The sequence below is a fragment of the Podarcis gaigeae genome (genome assembly GCF_964106915.1).
Source record: "Podarcis gaigeae genome assembly, chromosome: 7".
NCBI classification, from domain to species: Eukaryota; Metazoa; Chordata; class Lepidosauria; order Squamata; family Lacertidae; genus Podarcis; species Podarcis gaigeae.
The window spans coordinates 3,577,698-3,596,356 of NC_139683.1; the positions used below are offsets into that span (position 1 = coordinate 3,577,698).

At 43.8% G+C, this 18,659-nt stretch overlaps 1 protein-coding gene across 1 annotated transcript; it reads left to right on the forward strand.

The window, feature by feature from the left end:
- The first annotated feature begins 5,062 nt into the window (after window positions 1-5,062).
- On the forward strand, window positions 5,063-16,546 carry LOC310849300 (lymphocyte antigen 6E-like). The gene is made up of 3 exons (XM_083749505.1): window positions 5,063-5,234; window positions 9,172-9,291; window positions 14,608-16,546. Exons 1-3 carry the CDS (start codon window positions 5,177-5,179, stop codon window positions 14,763-14,765), a joined length of 336 nt encoding a protein of 111 aa, XP_083605631.1. The 5' UTR covers window positions 5,063-5,176; the 3' UTR covers window positions 14,766-16,546.
- The last annotated feature ends 2,113 nt before the right edge of the window (window positions 16,547-18,659 follow it).

The window sequence follows — 18,659 nt, forward strand, 5'->3', positions numbered from 1 at the left end:
TGCACTTTGACGTGCTTTCGAACTGCTAGGTTGGCTGGAGCAGGGACCGAGCAACGGGAGCTCACCCCGTCGCAGGGATTTGAACTGCCGACCTTCTGATCGGCAAGTCCTAGGCTCTGTGGTTTAACCCACAGTGCCACCCGCGTCCCAAAAAGCTTCTTACCAAAAGATAAAATAAAAATTACAGCCGATGTGCAAAAGTTAAAATGTTAAAGCAGATTGAAATCTGAAGCCTCCGGTTTGTTCTTTCCAGAGGGGAGTTGGCATTTGAAAATTTCAAAATACCCTGAGTGGTTGCTTTATTCACCCACAATGATCACACCACCAACTTTGACTTCTAGTCCTGGGATATTGTGATTGACTGAAGTGCAATGTCTGACCCCAAGGTGGTTTTCACCAATGGAGGCTAAGGCCCGGAAAAGACTCAATATGGAGGCCAAATGGCTGAAATATTGGGAAATAATAGAAAAAGATGGAGATAATTGGAGGTTGCAGAGTTTGGAGAAACTAAAAGATAAAGTGCGAGATTGGTTACATTATGCTCAGATCAAAGAGGTTTTTAAGATGGATAAAAAGATAGGATTCCAGGTGGAAAAATCAAAGTTGGAAACGGAATTGTTAGAACCTAAGACTAAGGTACTTTCAAGAATGTATAATTTGCTGCTAAAATGGAATACACAAGATGAAACGGTTAAATCGGCTATGATAAAATGGGCACAGGACATTGGGTACAATATCATGTTTGCTGACTGGGAAAGGTTATGGACCACCGGGTTGAAATTCACGGCATGTAATGCCTTGAAAGAAAATATTATGAAAATAATATATAGGTGGTACATGACCCCAGTCAAGCTTGCAAAAATATACCATTTGTCTGATAATAAATGTTGGAAATGTAAAGAAACTGAAGGAACGTTCTTTCACCTCTGGTGGACCTGCCCTAGAGTTAAGGCTTTCTGGGAAATGATATATAATGAGTTGAAAAAGGTATTTAAGTATACCTTCCCTAAGAAACCAGAGGCCTTCCTTTTGGGCATTGTCGGCCAGAGGGTGTTAAAGAAGGATCGGACATTTTTTATGTATGCAACAACAGCAGCAAGGATACTTATCGCCAAGCACTGGAAAACCCAAGATTTGCCCACACTGGAAGAATGGCAGATGCAACTGATAGACTATATGGAACTGGCAGAGATGACTGGCAGAATCAGAGACCTGGGAGAAGAGGCTGTGGAGGAGGACTGGAAGAAATTTAAGGACTATTTACAAAAATACTGTAAATTGTATGAGTGTTAAGAAAGATGTAAGATTATTAATAATATGGCACCATTAAGATAGTTAAAAGGAGTATGAAGATAAATGAAAATATAAGAAAAGACAAATTTTGGATAAATATTATGCTAAAATTAAGCTTTTAGGGTTTGGGTAAAACTATCTAAAATTAGGGACACAATATTGGAAATTATAATATAAGAATTGAAACAAGGTGATAAATTGCTGGGTAAAGTTCGAAAAACTTAGAACGCAGGAACGAGAGATGTGAGGAAGTCCAAAGAAGTGAAGAAAATGTGGATATTGAAAAAATTATATGTTATTTTGTTCGCTTTTTTGTTGTATTGAGAAAACCTTTAATAAAAAAAATTATTAAAAAAAATGAAGTGCAATGTCTGGTTTGAGGTGCCTGCCCTGCCCTGTGGAAGCTGCAGGAGTGGTTTTTCCAGTAGTTGCACCTCAGAGGTGTGCAAGGTCTCTGCAGCATCACGATACGCCTGCTGACCTTTCCAACAGGGTGCAGTTATGCAAAGCCCTGTGGTTTTGGGTCATCTCAGGAGTCATAAGAAGAACTGTGCAGGATCAGGCCAAAGATCCTCCTGCCCAGCTTCTGCTGCCCAACAGCGGCAAGCAGGGAATCAAGGCAAGAGGATTCTCTGCCTGTTCGCCACCTCCAGGGAGTGACATTCAGAGATACACTGTTCCTAAACATGGAGGTTCCACTGAGGCTCTGAGTCACAGCTACGATGAAATGTTTTATCACTTGTTTGCTACCCAGAGTTCCTTCCCTTCAAATTCTTTATTTTTTTATTTTCAGGTAGATAGCTGTGTTGGTCCAACTCTTCGTGACCCCATGGAGCAGAGCACGCCAGGCACTCCTGTCTTCCACTGCCTCCCGCAGTTTGGTCCAACTCATGCTGGTAGCTTCAAGAACACTGTCCAGCCATCTTGTCCTCTGTCGTCCCCTTCTCCTTGTGCCCTCCATCTTTCCCAACATCAGGGTCTTTTCTAGGGAGTCTTCTCTTCTCATGAGGTGGCCAAAGTCTTGGAGCTTCAGCTTCAGGATCTGTCCTTCCAGGGTGCACTCAGGGCTGATTTCCTTCAGAATGGATCGGTTTGATCTTCTTGCAGTCCATGGGACTCTCAAGAGTCTCCTCCAGCCCCAGAATTCAAAAGCATCAATTCTTCGGCGATCAGCCTTCTTTATGGTCCAGCTCTCACTTCCATACATCACTACTGGGAAAACCATAGCTTGAACTATACGGACCTTTGTTGGCAAGGTGATGTCTCTACTAGTAGCACCTTATTGACCAACTAAGTTTGTTCTGGTATAAGCTTTTGTATAAGCTTTTTTTAGTTGGTCTTTAAGGTGCTACTGGACAATTTATTACTATTATTATTTTTTATCTTTGTTGAGTTTTAATAACGACAGGCAGGTACAGCAAAAAACAAAACAAAACAAAACAACAAACAAACAAACCAACAAAAAACCAACAACAACCAGAAAAAACGAAATAAAAATTTGCTTTTTTAATCAGATGTCACACTTGCCACTGAATAAGGATAGCATATTTACTGAGTCAATCATGAAACATAACCAAAGCATGTGCGTTTTATAATTACAAGGGGGTTGATTACAATGTAATCAAAGCAATTACATATTTTTTTTGTACATTTCAAAAACGAGATTTGTAAGCAGCCTTGAACTATACTGAATTAAGACATTTGTTTGGCCTGTGGGAGCTGACACTTCTATATTTAATTAAAAAGACATTTGTTCAAAAGCTTCGTCCTCTGCCATCATACCACAAAACGACCTCTGCAATCCTCAGTCCTTCATCACGGGAAACTGACAGTCCCGAGTCACCGTGTTTGTAACACAATAAGGATGTTTTAGCCGTGACTCCTGCATTGCAGAGGACTGGACTAGATGACACATGGAACCCCTTCCAACTCTACAGTGGAATTAGACCAAATGCTGTGGAAGCCATCTCAAACACTTTGATGCCTAATAATAATAATAATAAATTTTTATTTACACCCTGCCCTTCCCAGTTCAGAAAACCGGGCTCAGAGGTGGCTAACAACAAATTTAAAACACTTAATTAATGCAACAACAAAAAAACCAGCATAAAATAAAATAAAATATAAAACGTGAATAACAATAAATTCAGAATTCAAAAATCAATTTAGGTGGGAAATCCATCCAATAAACATTAGATGATCACTAGCTGGCTACGTTATTCCTATTTGGGCCAGTGTGGAGACCAGGGGAGAATTAGCTGTGGGATCCCAGAGCGGGTGATCTTCATAAAAAGGGGAGGGGGAGGGAAGGAAGGGGAATAAAAGATCAGGCTGAATTCAAATTAAAGGCCAGGTGGAATAGCTCTGTCTTACAGGACCTGCGGAAGGAGGTTAAATCCTGCAGGGCCCAGGTCTCATGGGACAGAGCATTCCACCAGGTCGGAGCCATCACTGAGAAGGCCCTGGCCCTGGTGGAGGATAATCTGATTTTTTTTAGGGCCGGGGACCTCTAAACTATGGTTATTCATGGACCTTAAGGTCCTCTGTGGGACAGACCAGGAGAGGTGGTCCCGTAAATACGAGGGCCCTCTACCGAGGAAAAGTGGGACACAAATACCCCACCCATCTGGCTGGGTTTCCCCAGCAACTCTGGGAGGCTCCCAACAGAATTAAAAGCACAATAAAACATCAGGCATTAAAAACTTCCCTAAACAGGGCTGCCTTCAGATGTGTTCTAAAAGTTTACTTCCTTGACATCTGATGGGAGGGCATTCCACAAGGCGGGTGCCACCACCGAGAAGGCCCTCTGCCTGGTTCCCTGTAACTTGGCTTCTTGCAGTGAGGGAACTGCCAGAAGGCCCTCGGAGCTGGACCTCAGTGTCCGGGCAGACCGATGGGGGTGCAGACTCTCTTTCAGGTGCAATTCCAAAGAATTATAGAAGCTTCCTTTTTCTATAGCAGTGCTCACGAAGAATGTGTAGACCTAGAATAAAATAAGATATTTACATTGCGTCTAAATGTCCATTGAGGAATAATAATAATAATAATAATAATCCCTCGCTGTGAGAAGTCAGGTTATAGGGAACCAGGCATAGGGCCTTCTCGGTGGTGGCGCCCTCCCTGTGGAACGCCCTCCCACCAGATGTCAAAGAGAAAAACAACTACCAGACTTTTAGAAGACATCTGAAGGCAGCCCTGTTTAGGGAATCTTTTAATGTTTAATAGGTTATTGTATTTTAGTCTTTTGTTGGAAGCCGCCCAGAGTGGCTGAGGAAACCCAGCCAGATGGGCAGGGTATAAATAAGAAATTATTGTTGTTGTAATTTTATTTTATTTATACCCCGCCCCTCTGGCTGGGTTTCCCCAGCCACTCTGGGCAGCTTCCAACACGACATTAAAATACAGTAATGGCTCGAACATTAAAAGCTTCCCTAAAGAGGGCTGCCTTCAGATGTCTTCTAAAAGTCTGGTAGTTGTTGTTCTCTTTGACATCTGGTGGGAGGGCGTTCCACAGGTCAGGTGCCACCACCGAGAAGGCTCTCTGCCTGGTTCCCTGTAACTTTGCTTCTTGCAGTGAGAGAACCGCCAGAAGGCCCTTGGAGCTGGACCTCAGTGTCCGGGCAGAACGATGGGGATGGAGACGCTCCTTCAGGTCTACTGGGCCGAGGCAACAAATGATTTCTGGAAGCAACACTTGCCCCTGGCGATGGGCTGTTCCCGAAGGCACGGCACCCGTGAGTCACCCTCCCACATTCCATTGTTCTCAGACGTTCCCTTCCAGCTGGGAAGGAGTACAGATGCTCAACCCATCGCCCCGGCACACCTCAAACGTTTATGATCAGCCCCGGAGGATCCAGTTCAAGGCAAAGGGGATCCCTTGAAGATGAAGACCTGCTTCTTTGTCCCTCTCTGCATGCTTCTCCTCCTCTGCATAAACGAAGGTAAGCCTCCTCAACTTCGACAGCACAAGCTGATAGTCCCTCTTGTTTCCAAGAACGGTGGAATTTGGCTGTTTTTCAGGAAACACAGACCAGCCTCAGGCACGGATGGGGATAATCGTTTCTAGCTCACCTGCCTGCGTTCTCGTGGACGGCAGGAAATTGCTAGCTTTCCTAGCAAAGATGTTGTAAACCCAGATTACTACGATAAGTCTCTGGATACTGTAGAAAGAGGGGAGGGTGTGTGTGATCTGTTAGGCCACCTGTCAGCGAACCTATATTGCAGGGGATCGGATGACCACAGAGCCTAGGACTTGCCGATCAGAAGGTCGGCGGTTCAAATCCCTGCGATGGGGTGAGCTCCCGTTGCTTGGTCCCTGCTCCTGCCAACCTAGCAGTTCGAAAGCACATCAAAAGTGTTTACAGAGTATATTAAGAATATATGTGAAGGTCAATTAACGTTTGTAGGTTTTCAAGAAGCTCTGTGATAATAATGGAAAGAAATATTGTTTTATAATAATTGTTAAGATTAATTTGGTTAAAAAAAACCCAAAACAATACAGATGCAAGAAATGTGAATAATTGTGAAAACATGAAATTTCCAGAAAGACTGAAGGAAGTCTGAAAGTGGAAAAATTAGAATTGGATGTATAATTCAAATGGAATGTTTTTCCTTTATTGTTAAATTTGAAAATTTTATAAATAAAAAATTAAAAAAAAAGAAAGCACATCAAAAGTGCAAGTAGATAAATAGGTATCACTCTGGCGGGAAGGTAAACAGCGGTTTCTGTGCGCTGCTCTGCTTCGCCAGAAGCGGCTTAGTCATGCTTGCCACATGACCCGGAAGCTGTACGCCGGCTCCCTCAGCCAATAAAGGGAGATGAGTGCCGCAACCCCAGAGTCGGTCACGACTGGATCTAATGGTCTGGGGTCCCTTTACCTTTACCATCCCTACAAGTCAACAACCCTTCTTCAAGTCTCCGTCTCAAATAGGATTTTGTGCAGCAAAACAGCAACACAAGGACTCGTGGTACAGTCTCCGAGAAAAGGAACAAATGACCCCTTTGTCCTGGAACTGGGAGCCTCATCCCACAAAGCCAGCCTTTCTCAACCTGTGGGTCCCCAGATGTTGTTGGACTACAACTCCCACTATCCCAGAGCTCAATTATTTTGTAACACAAATAATCAAAATCCTAGCATTTATTAATTTCTAGGGTTTAGGGATGCGGGTAGCGCTGTGGGTTAAACCACAGAGCCCAGGGCTTGCCGATCGGAAGGTTGGCGGTTCGAATCCCCACGACGGGGTGGGCTCCTGTTGCTCGGTCCCAGCTCCTGCCAACCTAGCAGTTCTAAAGCACGTCAAAGTGCAAGTAGATAAATAGGTACCACTCCGGCGGGAAGGCAAACGGCGTTTCTGTGCGCTGCTCTGGTTCGCCAGAAGCGGCTTAGTCATGCTGGCCACATGACCCAGAAGCTGTCTGCAGACAAACGCCAGCTCTCTTGGCCTATAGAGTGAGATGAGTGCCGCAACCCCAGAGTCGGCCATGACAGGACCTAAGGGTCAGGGGTACCTTTACCTTTAGGGTTTACTTGCATCTATAACAATATTGGTGTTGAGGTCTGGGAGGAAAGGTCCTAGTGGCTAGTCTATGACGAGAGATTGTTGGACCACCAGGAAGGATGGGTGGGAAATGCAAGTCTATTCTATTGGGCTGGTGAAGAAACACAGAGCGGCTGTAACTCATCCTTAAATGCTTTTTCTTTAATTCTTTTTTTTGAAATAACTTTTTATTTGATTTTCCAAAATATAAACATGCAACAAAAACAATTCCCAATCTAATTATCAAGATTACTCTGAATCTCCTGACTTCCCGCCGTCCTTTCCACAGGTCCTATTGATTCTATTTTCAACTGCATATCAACACTTCTCCAGTTTTTCATCTTCCTAAATTATCTAGACATTCTGTTACATTACAAGTGTGTTTACAATCCTGCTAATGTTTTGACCTGTTTACAATGATTTTGCATATAAGGTACATTATAACTGTGCTTTTTTCCCCCTTTAAAAAATGTTCAGGGGGTACTCTCATTTTGACTGGGAAAATCACCATTTTATAGTTCAAATTAGGAAAAATAAATACAGTAAATGGGCAAAAGTACAAAGATTCACAAAATGTTTAGGGGTTTTCGTCCCCCTGTGTCCCACCAGAAAAAAACACACTGCACTATATTCCAGTACATTTTCCATTCTTTTGTAAATTTATTGTCTTCTTTTTTATAAAATGTTCTTTATTAATTTAAATTTCACACATACAAAGAATTTACAATCTCATACTACAAAAAGAAAATTAAAGAAAAAACACTTAAGAAAAAAGAAAAGAAAAAATATAGAAAAGAAAAAGAAGAAAAAGCAAACTTACGTTCATAAATCTTCCCAATTAATACTTAAACACTTAAATAAAAAAGACTTCTGACAAAACAAGTCTTCCAGTCATTCTCATTGTACTGTTTATATTGTCATCGTTTTCCCCGCACAGTTTTATATTCTTTAATATTGTTCCCGTCTACTCCACAAACGGTATTTGTTGTCTTTACAAGTATCGCTCAAGTTCTGCTAATATGGTGTGATTGGTACAATATGATCTTATATAATCCTTAAATATTCTCCATTCTTGTCTTCTTGATTCCTGAGCTTCCCACTTAGTTTTGCCATTTTGGCATAGTCCATAAACTTGATATTTCCATTTTTCTCTGGTCGGGGCTGTCTCTTCCTTTCTTCTCTGGGCTAGTAGAATCCGAGCGGCCATTGTGGCATACATGAACAGTTCCCTCTGACCCTTTGGGATCTCGGGATCTATAATTATAGATCCCTCGGGATCTATAATTCCTGATACGAAAGCTTCTGTTTTTTTCCCCAACAAAAGTTATTTTGAACATTCCCCCCCCATTTCATTATATATCATTTCCCAAATGTTTTTAGTTACCGTATTTTTTGCTCTATAAGACTCACTTTTTCCCTCCTAAAATGTAGGGGGAAATGTGTGTGCGTCTTATGGGGCGAATGCAGGCTGTGCAGCTATCCCAGAAGCCAGAACAGCAAGAGGGATCGCTGCTTTCACTGAACAGCAATCCCTCTTGCTGTTCTGGCTTCTGAGATTCAGAATATTTTTTTTCTTGTTTTCCTCCTCCAAAAACTAGGTGTGTCTTGTGGTCCGCTGCGTCTTATAAAGCGAAAAATACGGTACTTTACACGTCCACCACATGTGACAAAAAGTACCTTCTTTTTCTTTACATTCCCAGCATATATTGGTGCTTGTTCTATACATTTTTGCTAACTTTACCAGGGTCAAATACCACCGGTACATCATTTTCGTAATTTTTTCTGCCAGTAAAGAACATGCCATAAATTTCAGACCTGCTTTCCATAGCCTCTCCCAGCCTGCCATTTGCATACAGTGGAACCTTGGGTCACGTCACCCTTGGGTAACGTAAACTTTGGGTTGCGAAAGCAGCAAACCCAGAAGTGTTTCGCCGCTCACACATACACAGAAGTGGTCCTCTGGTTGAGAAAACTTTGGGATACGGCCGGACCTCCAGAATGGATCCGTTTGCAACCAGAGGTACCACTGTACAGTGGTGCCTCAGGTTAAGTACTTAATTCCTTCTGGAGGTCCGTTCTTAACCTGAAACCGTTCTTAACCTGAAGCACCACTTTAGCTAATGGGGCCTCCTGCTGCTGTTGCGCCGTCAGAGCACGATTTCTGTTCTCATCCTGAAGCAAAGATCTTAACCTGAAGCACTATTTCTGGGTTAGTGGAGTCTGTAACCTGAAGAGTATGTAACCTGAGGTACCGCTGTATTATGTCCCACATCTTTCTCCCTATGCATCATCACATGCTTTTGGTTTAATTCAATAATTCTTTGCACTGTCTTTCCCCAGTTCACCCGCTGTGGTGCTTCACGTGCGAACCATCGTCCAGCAACTGGTCTTGCCTCAAGGCCACCAGGTGCTCAGAGAATGACACGCACTGCATGACCACAGTCGCCTCTTTCAGGATTGGTAAGTTGAAAGCAGGTTTCCAGTTCAGCGGGACAATTAACCCATTTTTAAAGCTCTAAATGTTGCAGCGAAAACAACAAGAACAATATATTATTTATACCCTGCCCATCTGGCTGGGTTTCCCCAGCCACTCCGGACGGCTTTCAACAGAATATTAAAATACAATAGTTTATTAAACATTAAAAGCTTCCCTAAACAGGGCTGCCTTCAGATGTCTTCTAAAAGTCTGGTAGTTGTTTTCCTCTTTGACATCTGGTGGGAGGGTGTTCCACAGGGCAGGTGCCACTACCAAGAAGGCCCTCTGCCTGGTTCCCTGTAACTTGGCTTCTCGCAGCGAGGGAACCGCCAGAAGGCCCTCAGAGCTGGACTTCAGCGTCCGGGCAAAATGATGGGGGTGGAGATGCTCCTTCAGGTATACTGGACTGAGGCTGTTTAGGGCTTTAAAGTTCAGCACCAACACTTTGAATTGTGCTCAGAAACGTACTGGGAGCCAGTGTAGGTCTTTCAAGACCGGTATTATATGGTCTCGGCGGCCGCTCCCAGTCACCAGTCTAGCTGCCGCATTCTGGATTAGCTGTAGTTTCCGGGTCATCTTCAAAGGTAGCCCCACGTTGAGTGCATTGCAGTAGTCCAAGCAGGAGATAACCAGAGCATGCACCACTCTGGCGAGACAGTCCACAGGCAGGTAGGGTCTCATCCTGCGTACCAGGTGGAGCTGATAAACAGCTGCCCTGGACACAGAATTGACCTGCGCCTATATGGACAGCTGTGAGTCTAAAATGACTCCCAGGCCACACACCTGGTCCTTCAGGGGCACAGTTACCCCTTTAGGACCAGGGAGTCCCCCAAACCTGCCTTCCTCCTGTCCCCCAAAAACAGTACTTCTGTCTTGTTAGGATTCAACAAAGCAACATTTGGTCATGTGCATTTCAGGCAGAATGTTCCAGGATTGTTGCCAGGAAACAGGGAATTATCTTCACATGTGGTGGGGGTGTAAATATGTACAATATTTTTTTCCGCAAAAGGTTTTTAAGGAGGTAACAGAAATCACTGGGTTAAAGCTGACCGAAAGTCCAGAGGTAGCATTATTATCAATTTACGATGGGGTGGAAGCTTTGCAGGCTATGAAGGACTTGCTCACAAGTTTATTGACAGCTGCATGAATTATTATAGCTAGGAAGTGGAAGGGTCAAGCAGAATATAAAATGGAAGAATGGTATAAAGAGGTGTGGGATATAGCTATTAATGATAAATTAACATGTGCCATTAAGGTAAGATGGGGAATACGCAGGAGAAATGATTTTGAGGAAATATGGAAGGTGTTTGTAAATTTTGTACTGTTAAAACGGAAAGGGGTCAAACCAGTGCAAGAGGTGTTAAAATTGTGGGAGGTTGGATAGCCACAATGGAATGGTCTCGGTTGTGAGGTGCACATTTTTATTTTATTTATTTACTTTGCCTAAACAAACAAACAAACAAACATTCTCAGGAGGAGTGGCATTTGGGACCCACCCGGTAACTGAGATTCTGGTCTCCTGCGGTGAAATCTAGCCCTTTTTGCAGAAACTGTCAATCCTTGCCAAAATCCAGCTCATGGTAACAGGGCTGTGGAAAAACCCTCCTTTTCTATTTGAGACTGTCCCACCAACCACCACGATTGGAAAGCTTTTAATTGCCCAGCCCAGGAGATTGCTGATTTCCCTGCATCCACTACTGGCAAACAGGGCAGTGGTTTTGGAAGGCCTGTTTTTATCCAGCACGTTAAAAACATGAGAAGAACCTGCTGGATCAGGGCCAATCTAATGCAGGAATTTATGTATAGGTTTTTTTTGGGGGGGGTTTGCCCCTCGAGCAGATATCATGCACATGCAGCCCACTACCAAAATCAGCACAATCACTTTTGTGACTTTTGTGATTTGTCCCCACAAAACACTTCATCACAGTTTCTTCCTATCTATTCAAAGGGCCTCTGCTGCATGATACCAAATGTAAGAATTCACTTATCAATGTACCTGTGTACTGGCTCACTGGGAAAACTTCAGAAATTCATATAGACATGTGAGCTCAGCTACTCAGCAGCCCCTCTGCCTGGGTGATAATCCCTGGCATCCTGATACCTGAGTGCCAGACAGGTAGCCATGCCAGAAATAACAAACCCAGATGAAGACAAAAGGGTGTGATTAACTTGGCTGGGAAACAGGGAAATGTAATTATCTCTTTTGTTACACTTGATGGGTGTTTGGTGGAGGGCAAGGGGAACCATGGGGCAGGGTCCAGGATGCTCAGATTACTGCCACCAGACCTTCCCTTTCATGATGTAACCATGATGTATTAGTGATGTAGTTGGGGGGTGTAACATGGGGATTGAGGGATGCGGGTGGCGCTGTGGGTTAAACCACAGAGCCTAGGGCTTCCTGATCAGAAGGTCGGTGGTTCGAATTCCCGCGACGGGGTGAGCTCCCGTTGCTCGGTCCCTGCTCCTGCCAACCTAGCAGTTCGAAAGCATGCCAAAGTGCAAGCAGATAAATAGGTACCGCTCCGGTGAGAAGGTAAACGGCGCTTTCGTGCGCTGCTCTGGTTCGCCAGAAGCGGCTTAGTCATATAAAGCGAGATGAGCGCCGCAACCCCAGAGTCGTCCGCGACTGGACCTAATGGTCAGGGGTCCCTTTACCTTTACCTAACATGGGGATTAGCAGCTAATAAAAGTTGGGGTCTTCTTTTGTTTGGGGCTTCCATCTTGCTCCGCCTTGTGGCAGGTGGGAGTCCTGTCGCGACAGTCTTCAATAAAGACCAAGCCTACTGGCTGCTGTTTTGCTCTGGTATTCCTGGCTGGTGTCCTTGTTTTTTGTCCAAGGGAGCCCTCAGATTTCTCCCTGTTTACACATCTAGTGCGGCATCCTCTTCTACAGGGACCAACCAGATATCCCAACAGGAATCTGAGTGCAAGAGCAACTCTCCCCTCCTGCAGTTTCGGGCAACCGGCGCTAAGCCACTTGAGTTAACTGTGAGATATAAGATGCAGGTCACAAGTCTCAGTGTCCCAGGACCCTTCAAAATAAAGTCTGAACAGAATTGGTGAAGCAGCAAAGAATTTATTGATTGCAACAGCATTCCTGCCAGAACAGGTGCCCGAAAGCAGGCACATCCAAATCTAGCAAAACACAAGCTTATATCACCGATCCTCGAATACAAGGTTCCCTTCTCTGCTCCCCATTGGCTGGGGACGTGCAGGGTTTACAGCCTATCACGACCACCTACCGTATTTTTCGCTCTATAAGACACACTTTTCCCCTCCTAAAAAGTAAGGGGAAATGTGTGTGTGTCTTATGGAGCGAATGCAGCCTGTGCGACTATCCCGTAAGCCACGACAGCAAGAGGCTATCCCAGAAGCCAGATGCCTCTTGCTGTCCTGGCTTCTGGGATTCAGATTTTTTTTTCTTCTTGTTTTCCTCCTCCAAAAACTAGGTGCGTCTTATGGTCTGGTGTGTCTTATAGAGCGAAAAATACGGTAATTAAAATACTAAAATCCATGCCTTTGTTGTCATATCCCATTCCTCTGAATTTCACGACCACCACTCATGATTATTTTTGTGTGGACAGGCAGAGTTCCCCAAACACTGGGCAGCCCCCGTGTGGAATAACGACTCAAGACAACGTGCTATGGGATTAAAATTGGCCACAACTTTATTATGTTTCAGATTTGGGTAGATCTTGGCTTAGGCATTGGGCGTTTATCCCTCTCAGTCCCCCGCCGGGGATCTGGGGGACATCAGGGTTATCCAGAATGTGTGGGGATTGGGCTGGCTCTGGAGAACATATGTCAAGCAGAGAGAGCCCGCCCCCGTTACGCCGTCGTCGCAGGGGAGAGCAATGACGACCTCTAGGTGTATGGCCAACGCCTCCCCTCAAACAACCCCTTTAACGGGGAATCGCCGCGCAAAGAGAAGAGGGGTGTGGGTCACCGCTACACACTCACCCCCATTTAGGGAAGATAGGCTAAAGGATTCCACCCAAGGCCTGGTACCGCCAAAGTTGTGACGTTTTGCTATGGGAAAGGCAAACCTGCCAATGCAGGAGAATTCCTTTCCGGCCCTTCAATGGAGACCTTGGTGCAGCAGCGCCCGCGTACCTGTGGAGAAAAGGTTAACCTGCAAAAGAAGTCTTAACTGAGGGTGGGTAGGGTGGGAGAAGCTCTGGAGCCAACTGGCGATTCCCAGGTAAGATCCGCCCCCTATTGTGTGGGCAGGTAGTCCCTCCCCCCACCTGGCCTGATCACCTTGGCAACACTTCCCCAGGTGGGATTGGGCAACTAACAAAACAAAACAACACAAGCAACACGATGACCAGTCTACTAGATCGCACTGCAATTCTTATTGCTTAATATACATAATTCGGTACAACAAAAACAAAATGCGTACACTTGTAAATTCTCTAATGTGTTTGAAATCAAATGAACACACGTCTGTCAATCTTTGAAAGTCCATAGAAGTACAGTAGTACCTGGGGTTACGTACTTAATTCATTCCGGAGGTCTGTACTTAACCTGAAACTGTTCTTAACCTGAAGCACCACTTTAGCTAATGGGGCCTCCCGCTGCTGCCGCACCGCCAGAGCACAATTTCTGTTCTCATCCTGAAGCAAAGTTCTTAACCTGAAGCACTATTTCTGGGTTAGCGGAGTGTGTAACCCGAAGCGTATGTAACCTGAAGCATATGTAACCCGAGGCACCACTGTATAATAAATCTATAGTTGAAACAAAGTAATAGATGTTTTCCTGTGGGCTAAGCGGTAAAACTTTTTAGGCGTTTATGGTGCCGAAGTAGTAAGTGAATAACGGCGTAGACAGTGATCTCAGATAATCTGACCTCCAGGAAGGCGAAGCCAAGCCTGTGCTAATGGTGCTGCATAGGGTCCAGGGGGCTGCGCATGACCACGCAAAGGGCACCCCCCATTTAACGTGGGGAGCGGTCATTGTTCATGCTTTCATGCGTTTTACACATTGACTCAAGCGATAAAGCCCCATTCTGAGCTGGTTCTACATCTGCTCACACATACTGATAAGTTGTAAGCTGCCCAGTTTTTTGGGTGTTCTAACCACAAGCTTCTAAAGTTTTAAGCAAGATTGCGATTGTCTAACTGGAGCAACCGTTCGACCTTTTGAAAAGGCAAGCAAGCAACCTTTCCTTTTTGGCCCCTGGAAAAAAAGCAGCACATTTTTTATTCCTCACATTAACCTGTAAACTGTTTTCTCCTTGCAACCCAGGTGGGGCCAGTAGAATAACACTTTCCCCTTCTCTTCCCCTTTCCATTTCGAAGGCTTCTTGACCGTCAGAAAGAGAATCACCAAGAAGTGTTCGCCGAGCTGCCCGAATCTGAACATGGATATGGGCATTGGTGCCTTCCAGACGTCCTGTTGCCAAAGTTCCCTCTGCAACCTTTTCGGACACGTGGCAGCTAAAAACGAGACCCGGTGACGGGCTCTGTGTTCGGATCTGTGTTCAGGAGTGTCCCTGACCCTGGGTGTAGAATGGAGGGCAGGGATGTGAGCGTGTGTTGAAACGAAACCTTCTCACAGAGATAAAATGCACCTTTGTTGCTCCACCCAGTTTTGGCTGGAAGGGAGCTAAAAGGGCTTTCCCCAAATCTTATGGTGAAGACAATGGAAAGGATCATAGGCTATATTCTTCTTGGTATAAGAGAGCTATTGCTTTAGGCTCCCCTTGTGTCCACCAAGCTCTGCCCTTGAAGTCCCAGGCACACTGTCTACAGTCACTTCCAAGCAGGGTGGATAAAAATAATAAATAAAAATAGGATTTTTTGGATTTAAATTGGATTTTTAAAATAAAATGCTTTTGGAGGAAAATCTTGCTAAAGATATTTTTCTGTTTAAGTTACATTATGGTCCAAAGGCTATTCATCAGAAAATTTATTTTAAGTTTTTCTTGTATGCTAAAACTCAGTCTAAGTTTTTTCTTTTACTTGTTTAACCACATCAGTTAACGAACATGGATACATATGCTCTAATGTTATTGTTTCAGTTAAATAAATTGTTTAAATGGTTATTAAGGAAATGATTGTTTTTCTCCTTCCAATAAAGTACAGCAGAAAAGTTGTCCAAATATAAACAGTTGACTTATTAAACCTCACAATAATTTCATAATTACCTGTCTATGTATTTCTAATAGTATAACCAAATCAGTCATGTTTTACATAACTGTAAAAACTACTCTGAAAATTTATTATTCCAAAAATGAAACCTCCATCTTGTTGTAAATATTAAGATTATACTAGCAAGAATGAGTCTTTCTGTAAAAAAAAAAAAAGATTTAAATCAAGTCTTACTGACAGTGATTTAAATTGTGATTTAAATCGATTTGATTTAAATCAAATCTGTCAGCCTGCTCAATGAGGGAGACTGACTGTGAAAAAATCAAAAGCTTCTGGAATACAGTATAGTATATGATGAGCTTAAAAAAATGTTTAAGTATAACTTTATGAAAAATGCAAATGCTTTTCTACTAGGGATAATGGACACAGGTATAGCAAGAGAAGATCAGAAAATATTCCTCTGTGCCACAGGAGCGGCAAGGATCCTAACTGCTAAAAACTGGGAAAAAGAAACTGTGCCAACAAAAATGGAACAGCAAGACAAACTGTTAAGAGTATATTGAACTGGCTAGATTAACAGAGGCAATTAGAGATCACACTAGACAAGACTTTCAAAAAGCCTGGGGGAAATGCAGAGAATACTTCACAAAACAGTGCCCTAAAATACATACATGGACTTGTTTTGATTAATGTCTGCAGGAGACTTTGTGGATATTTAAGTTATAATTAGAAAAATCTTAATAATTACAGTGGTACCTCAGGTTACATACGCTTCAGGTTACAGACTCCGCTAATCCAGAAATAGGGCTTCAGGTTAAGAACTTTGCTTCAGGATGAGAACAGAAATTGTGCTCCAGCGGCAGCAGGAAGTCCCATTAGCTAAAGTGGTGCTTCAGGTTAAGAACAGTTTCAGGTTAACAACGGACCTCCAGAATGAATTAAGTTCTTAACCTGAGGTACCACTGTATTCATAAAGGAAGTAGCTTATAAGAAGTAAATAAGGAGGCCAGATACAGGATAAAGGAAGTTTATTTGGTTCTTTATTCTCTTGTATGTTATGCTTGTTGTATTTCTGTATTGGGAGTGGTGGGGGGTTTATGTCATGTTGTAAATAAAATTTTCAATAAAAATTAAATTATAAAACAAATCCGCTTTGTTTCCAAGTGACCTGTTTTCTGTGCATCCATCCTGATTCGCTTGCAGGTTGGCTGGGTAACGTTGCATCAATCAAGTCTACGGGGTGGCCGTGTTTGTATCACTGCGTTCTGGTCGCCTCGCCGCAAAAAGGATAACGTAGAGTTGGAGAAGGTGTGGTAAAGGGCAGCCAAAATGATCCATGGGTTGGCGCAACTCCCCCCGTGAGGAAAGGGCGCAGCATTTGGGACTTTTTCATTTAGAGAAAGGGTGAGCAGGAGCCGAGATGATAGAAGTTTATGAAATTATGCCTGGGATGGGGAGAGTGTATGGAGAAAATATTTTCTCCCTCTCTTATCAGCCAGCTGGAGAAAGGAGGGAATAAATGGAAGAGTGCTGCCCCCTGTGGCCAACAGATGACAAGCCTCCAATGTGTGGTTTTCTTATACAGTGGTACCTTGGTTCTCAAACTTAATCCGTTCCGGAAGTCCGTTCCAAAACCAAAGCGTTCCAAAACCAAGGCGTGCTTTCCCATAGAAGGTAATGCAAAACGGATTAATCCGTTCCAGACTTTTATAAACAACCCCTAAACCAGCAATTTAACATGCATTTTACTATCTAACGAGATCATTGATCCATAAAACGAAAGCAATAATCAATGTACTGTACTATAAAATAAATAAGACAGTATTGTAGGTGATAAAAATAAAAATTAATTCTTTTTCCTTACCTGCACTGATGATAGTCATTGTTTGGATAGGGGGCTTTTATACATTTCTGCAGTCACACAATCAATCAATCAGTAGCTGAACTGGGCTTGCTAATTGACTGATGCTGTTCCACGGGAGACCGGTGATCGTCCGGAGCCAGCTGGGGGCCTGCCTGATGCCCCCGTCTCCCTGGCAGTATCCCAACAAAAACGTCCCTTCCTCCTTTGCAGCTGGTCACCCTTGTACAGTGGCTGCTGGTGTCCTCTGGGGCTGGTGGGGGTGTAATGGTGGAGGCCAACAGTAGGGGGCGCCAGAGCCAGTTCACTTCACCGTCCTCTTCCCTTCTGAGTCCTGTGAAAAGGCAGCACTGAGATTAAGGAAGAAGAAGCCAGCAGCCAGGACACCCCTAGGACATAGGCAGGTGGCGGCTGGCCGAGGTTGGTGGTGGAGCAGCTTCCCATTCACTCTCATGGACCAGCCCCCACTACCCTTGCAAACAGGCCTTATTCCAGACTGTTGTAAGAGCAGCATCCACCCTCTCCTCCCAAGGTGGGGGTCTGTGGGCAGAATTCCTGCACTGTGTGGGGTCGGACTACAGAACCCTTGGGTGTCCCGTACAACTCTTTGATTCTAGGTGTCTATGTAACTTCTCGGCAGTGCTGGATTTATTATTATTATTATTATTATTATTATTATTATTATTATTATTATTAATATATTTATACCCCACCCATCTGGCTGGGTTTCCCCAGCCAACAAAATATTAAAATACAATAACCTATTAAACATTAAAAGCTTCCCTAAACAGCGCTGCCTTCAGATGTCTTCTAAAAGTTTGGTAGTTATTTTTCTCTTTGACATTTGGTGGGAGGCCGCTACCAAGAAGGCCCTCTGCCTGGTTCCTGTAGCTTTACTTCTCGCAGGGAGGGAACCGCCAGAAGGCCCTTGGAGCTGGACCTCAGTGTCTGGGCAGAACGATGGAGGTGGAGATGCTCCTTCAGGTATATAGGACCTGAAACTAAACAAGCTATAGCTTAGGGCCCCAGTCTCTTGGCCCCCCAAAAAAAAATTAAAGGGAAAAAACCAACTGGGTGTATATTTCCAAAACATAAGATAAAAAACAAATAAAATAAAACCTACATACAACAACAACAGTGTTTTGTGTAGTGCAGGCTCCTATGATGTAAGTCATGGGCTCCGCCTGCTAGCCTGCTCCCTAAAATATCACTGGTTTGCTCCTTTCTATATATAGGGTGCCTACATTCTGCTGTTTATGATTATTAGTAGTTTGCACCATATATTTGCACCTATTATTATTTCATGTTATAGCAAGTTTCTAGAGACTAGATGAGTCTTTGTAAACTGTGTTTCTAAAGGGACTTTTGTTACTGCCAACCGCCAATGTGTTTGCATTAT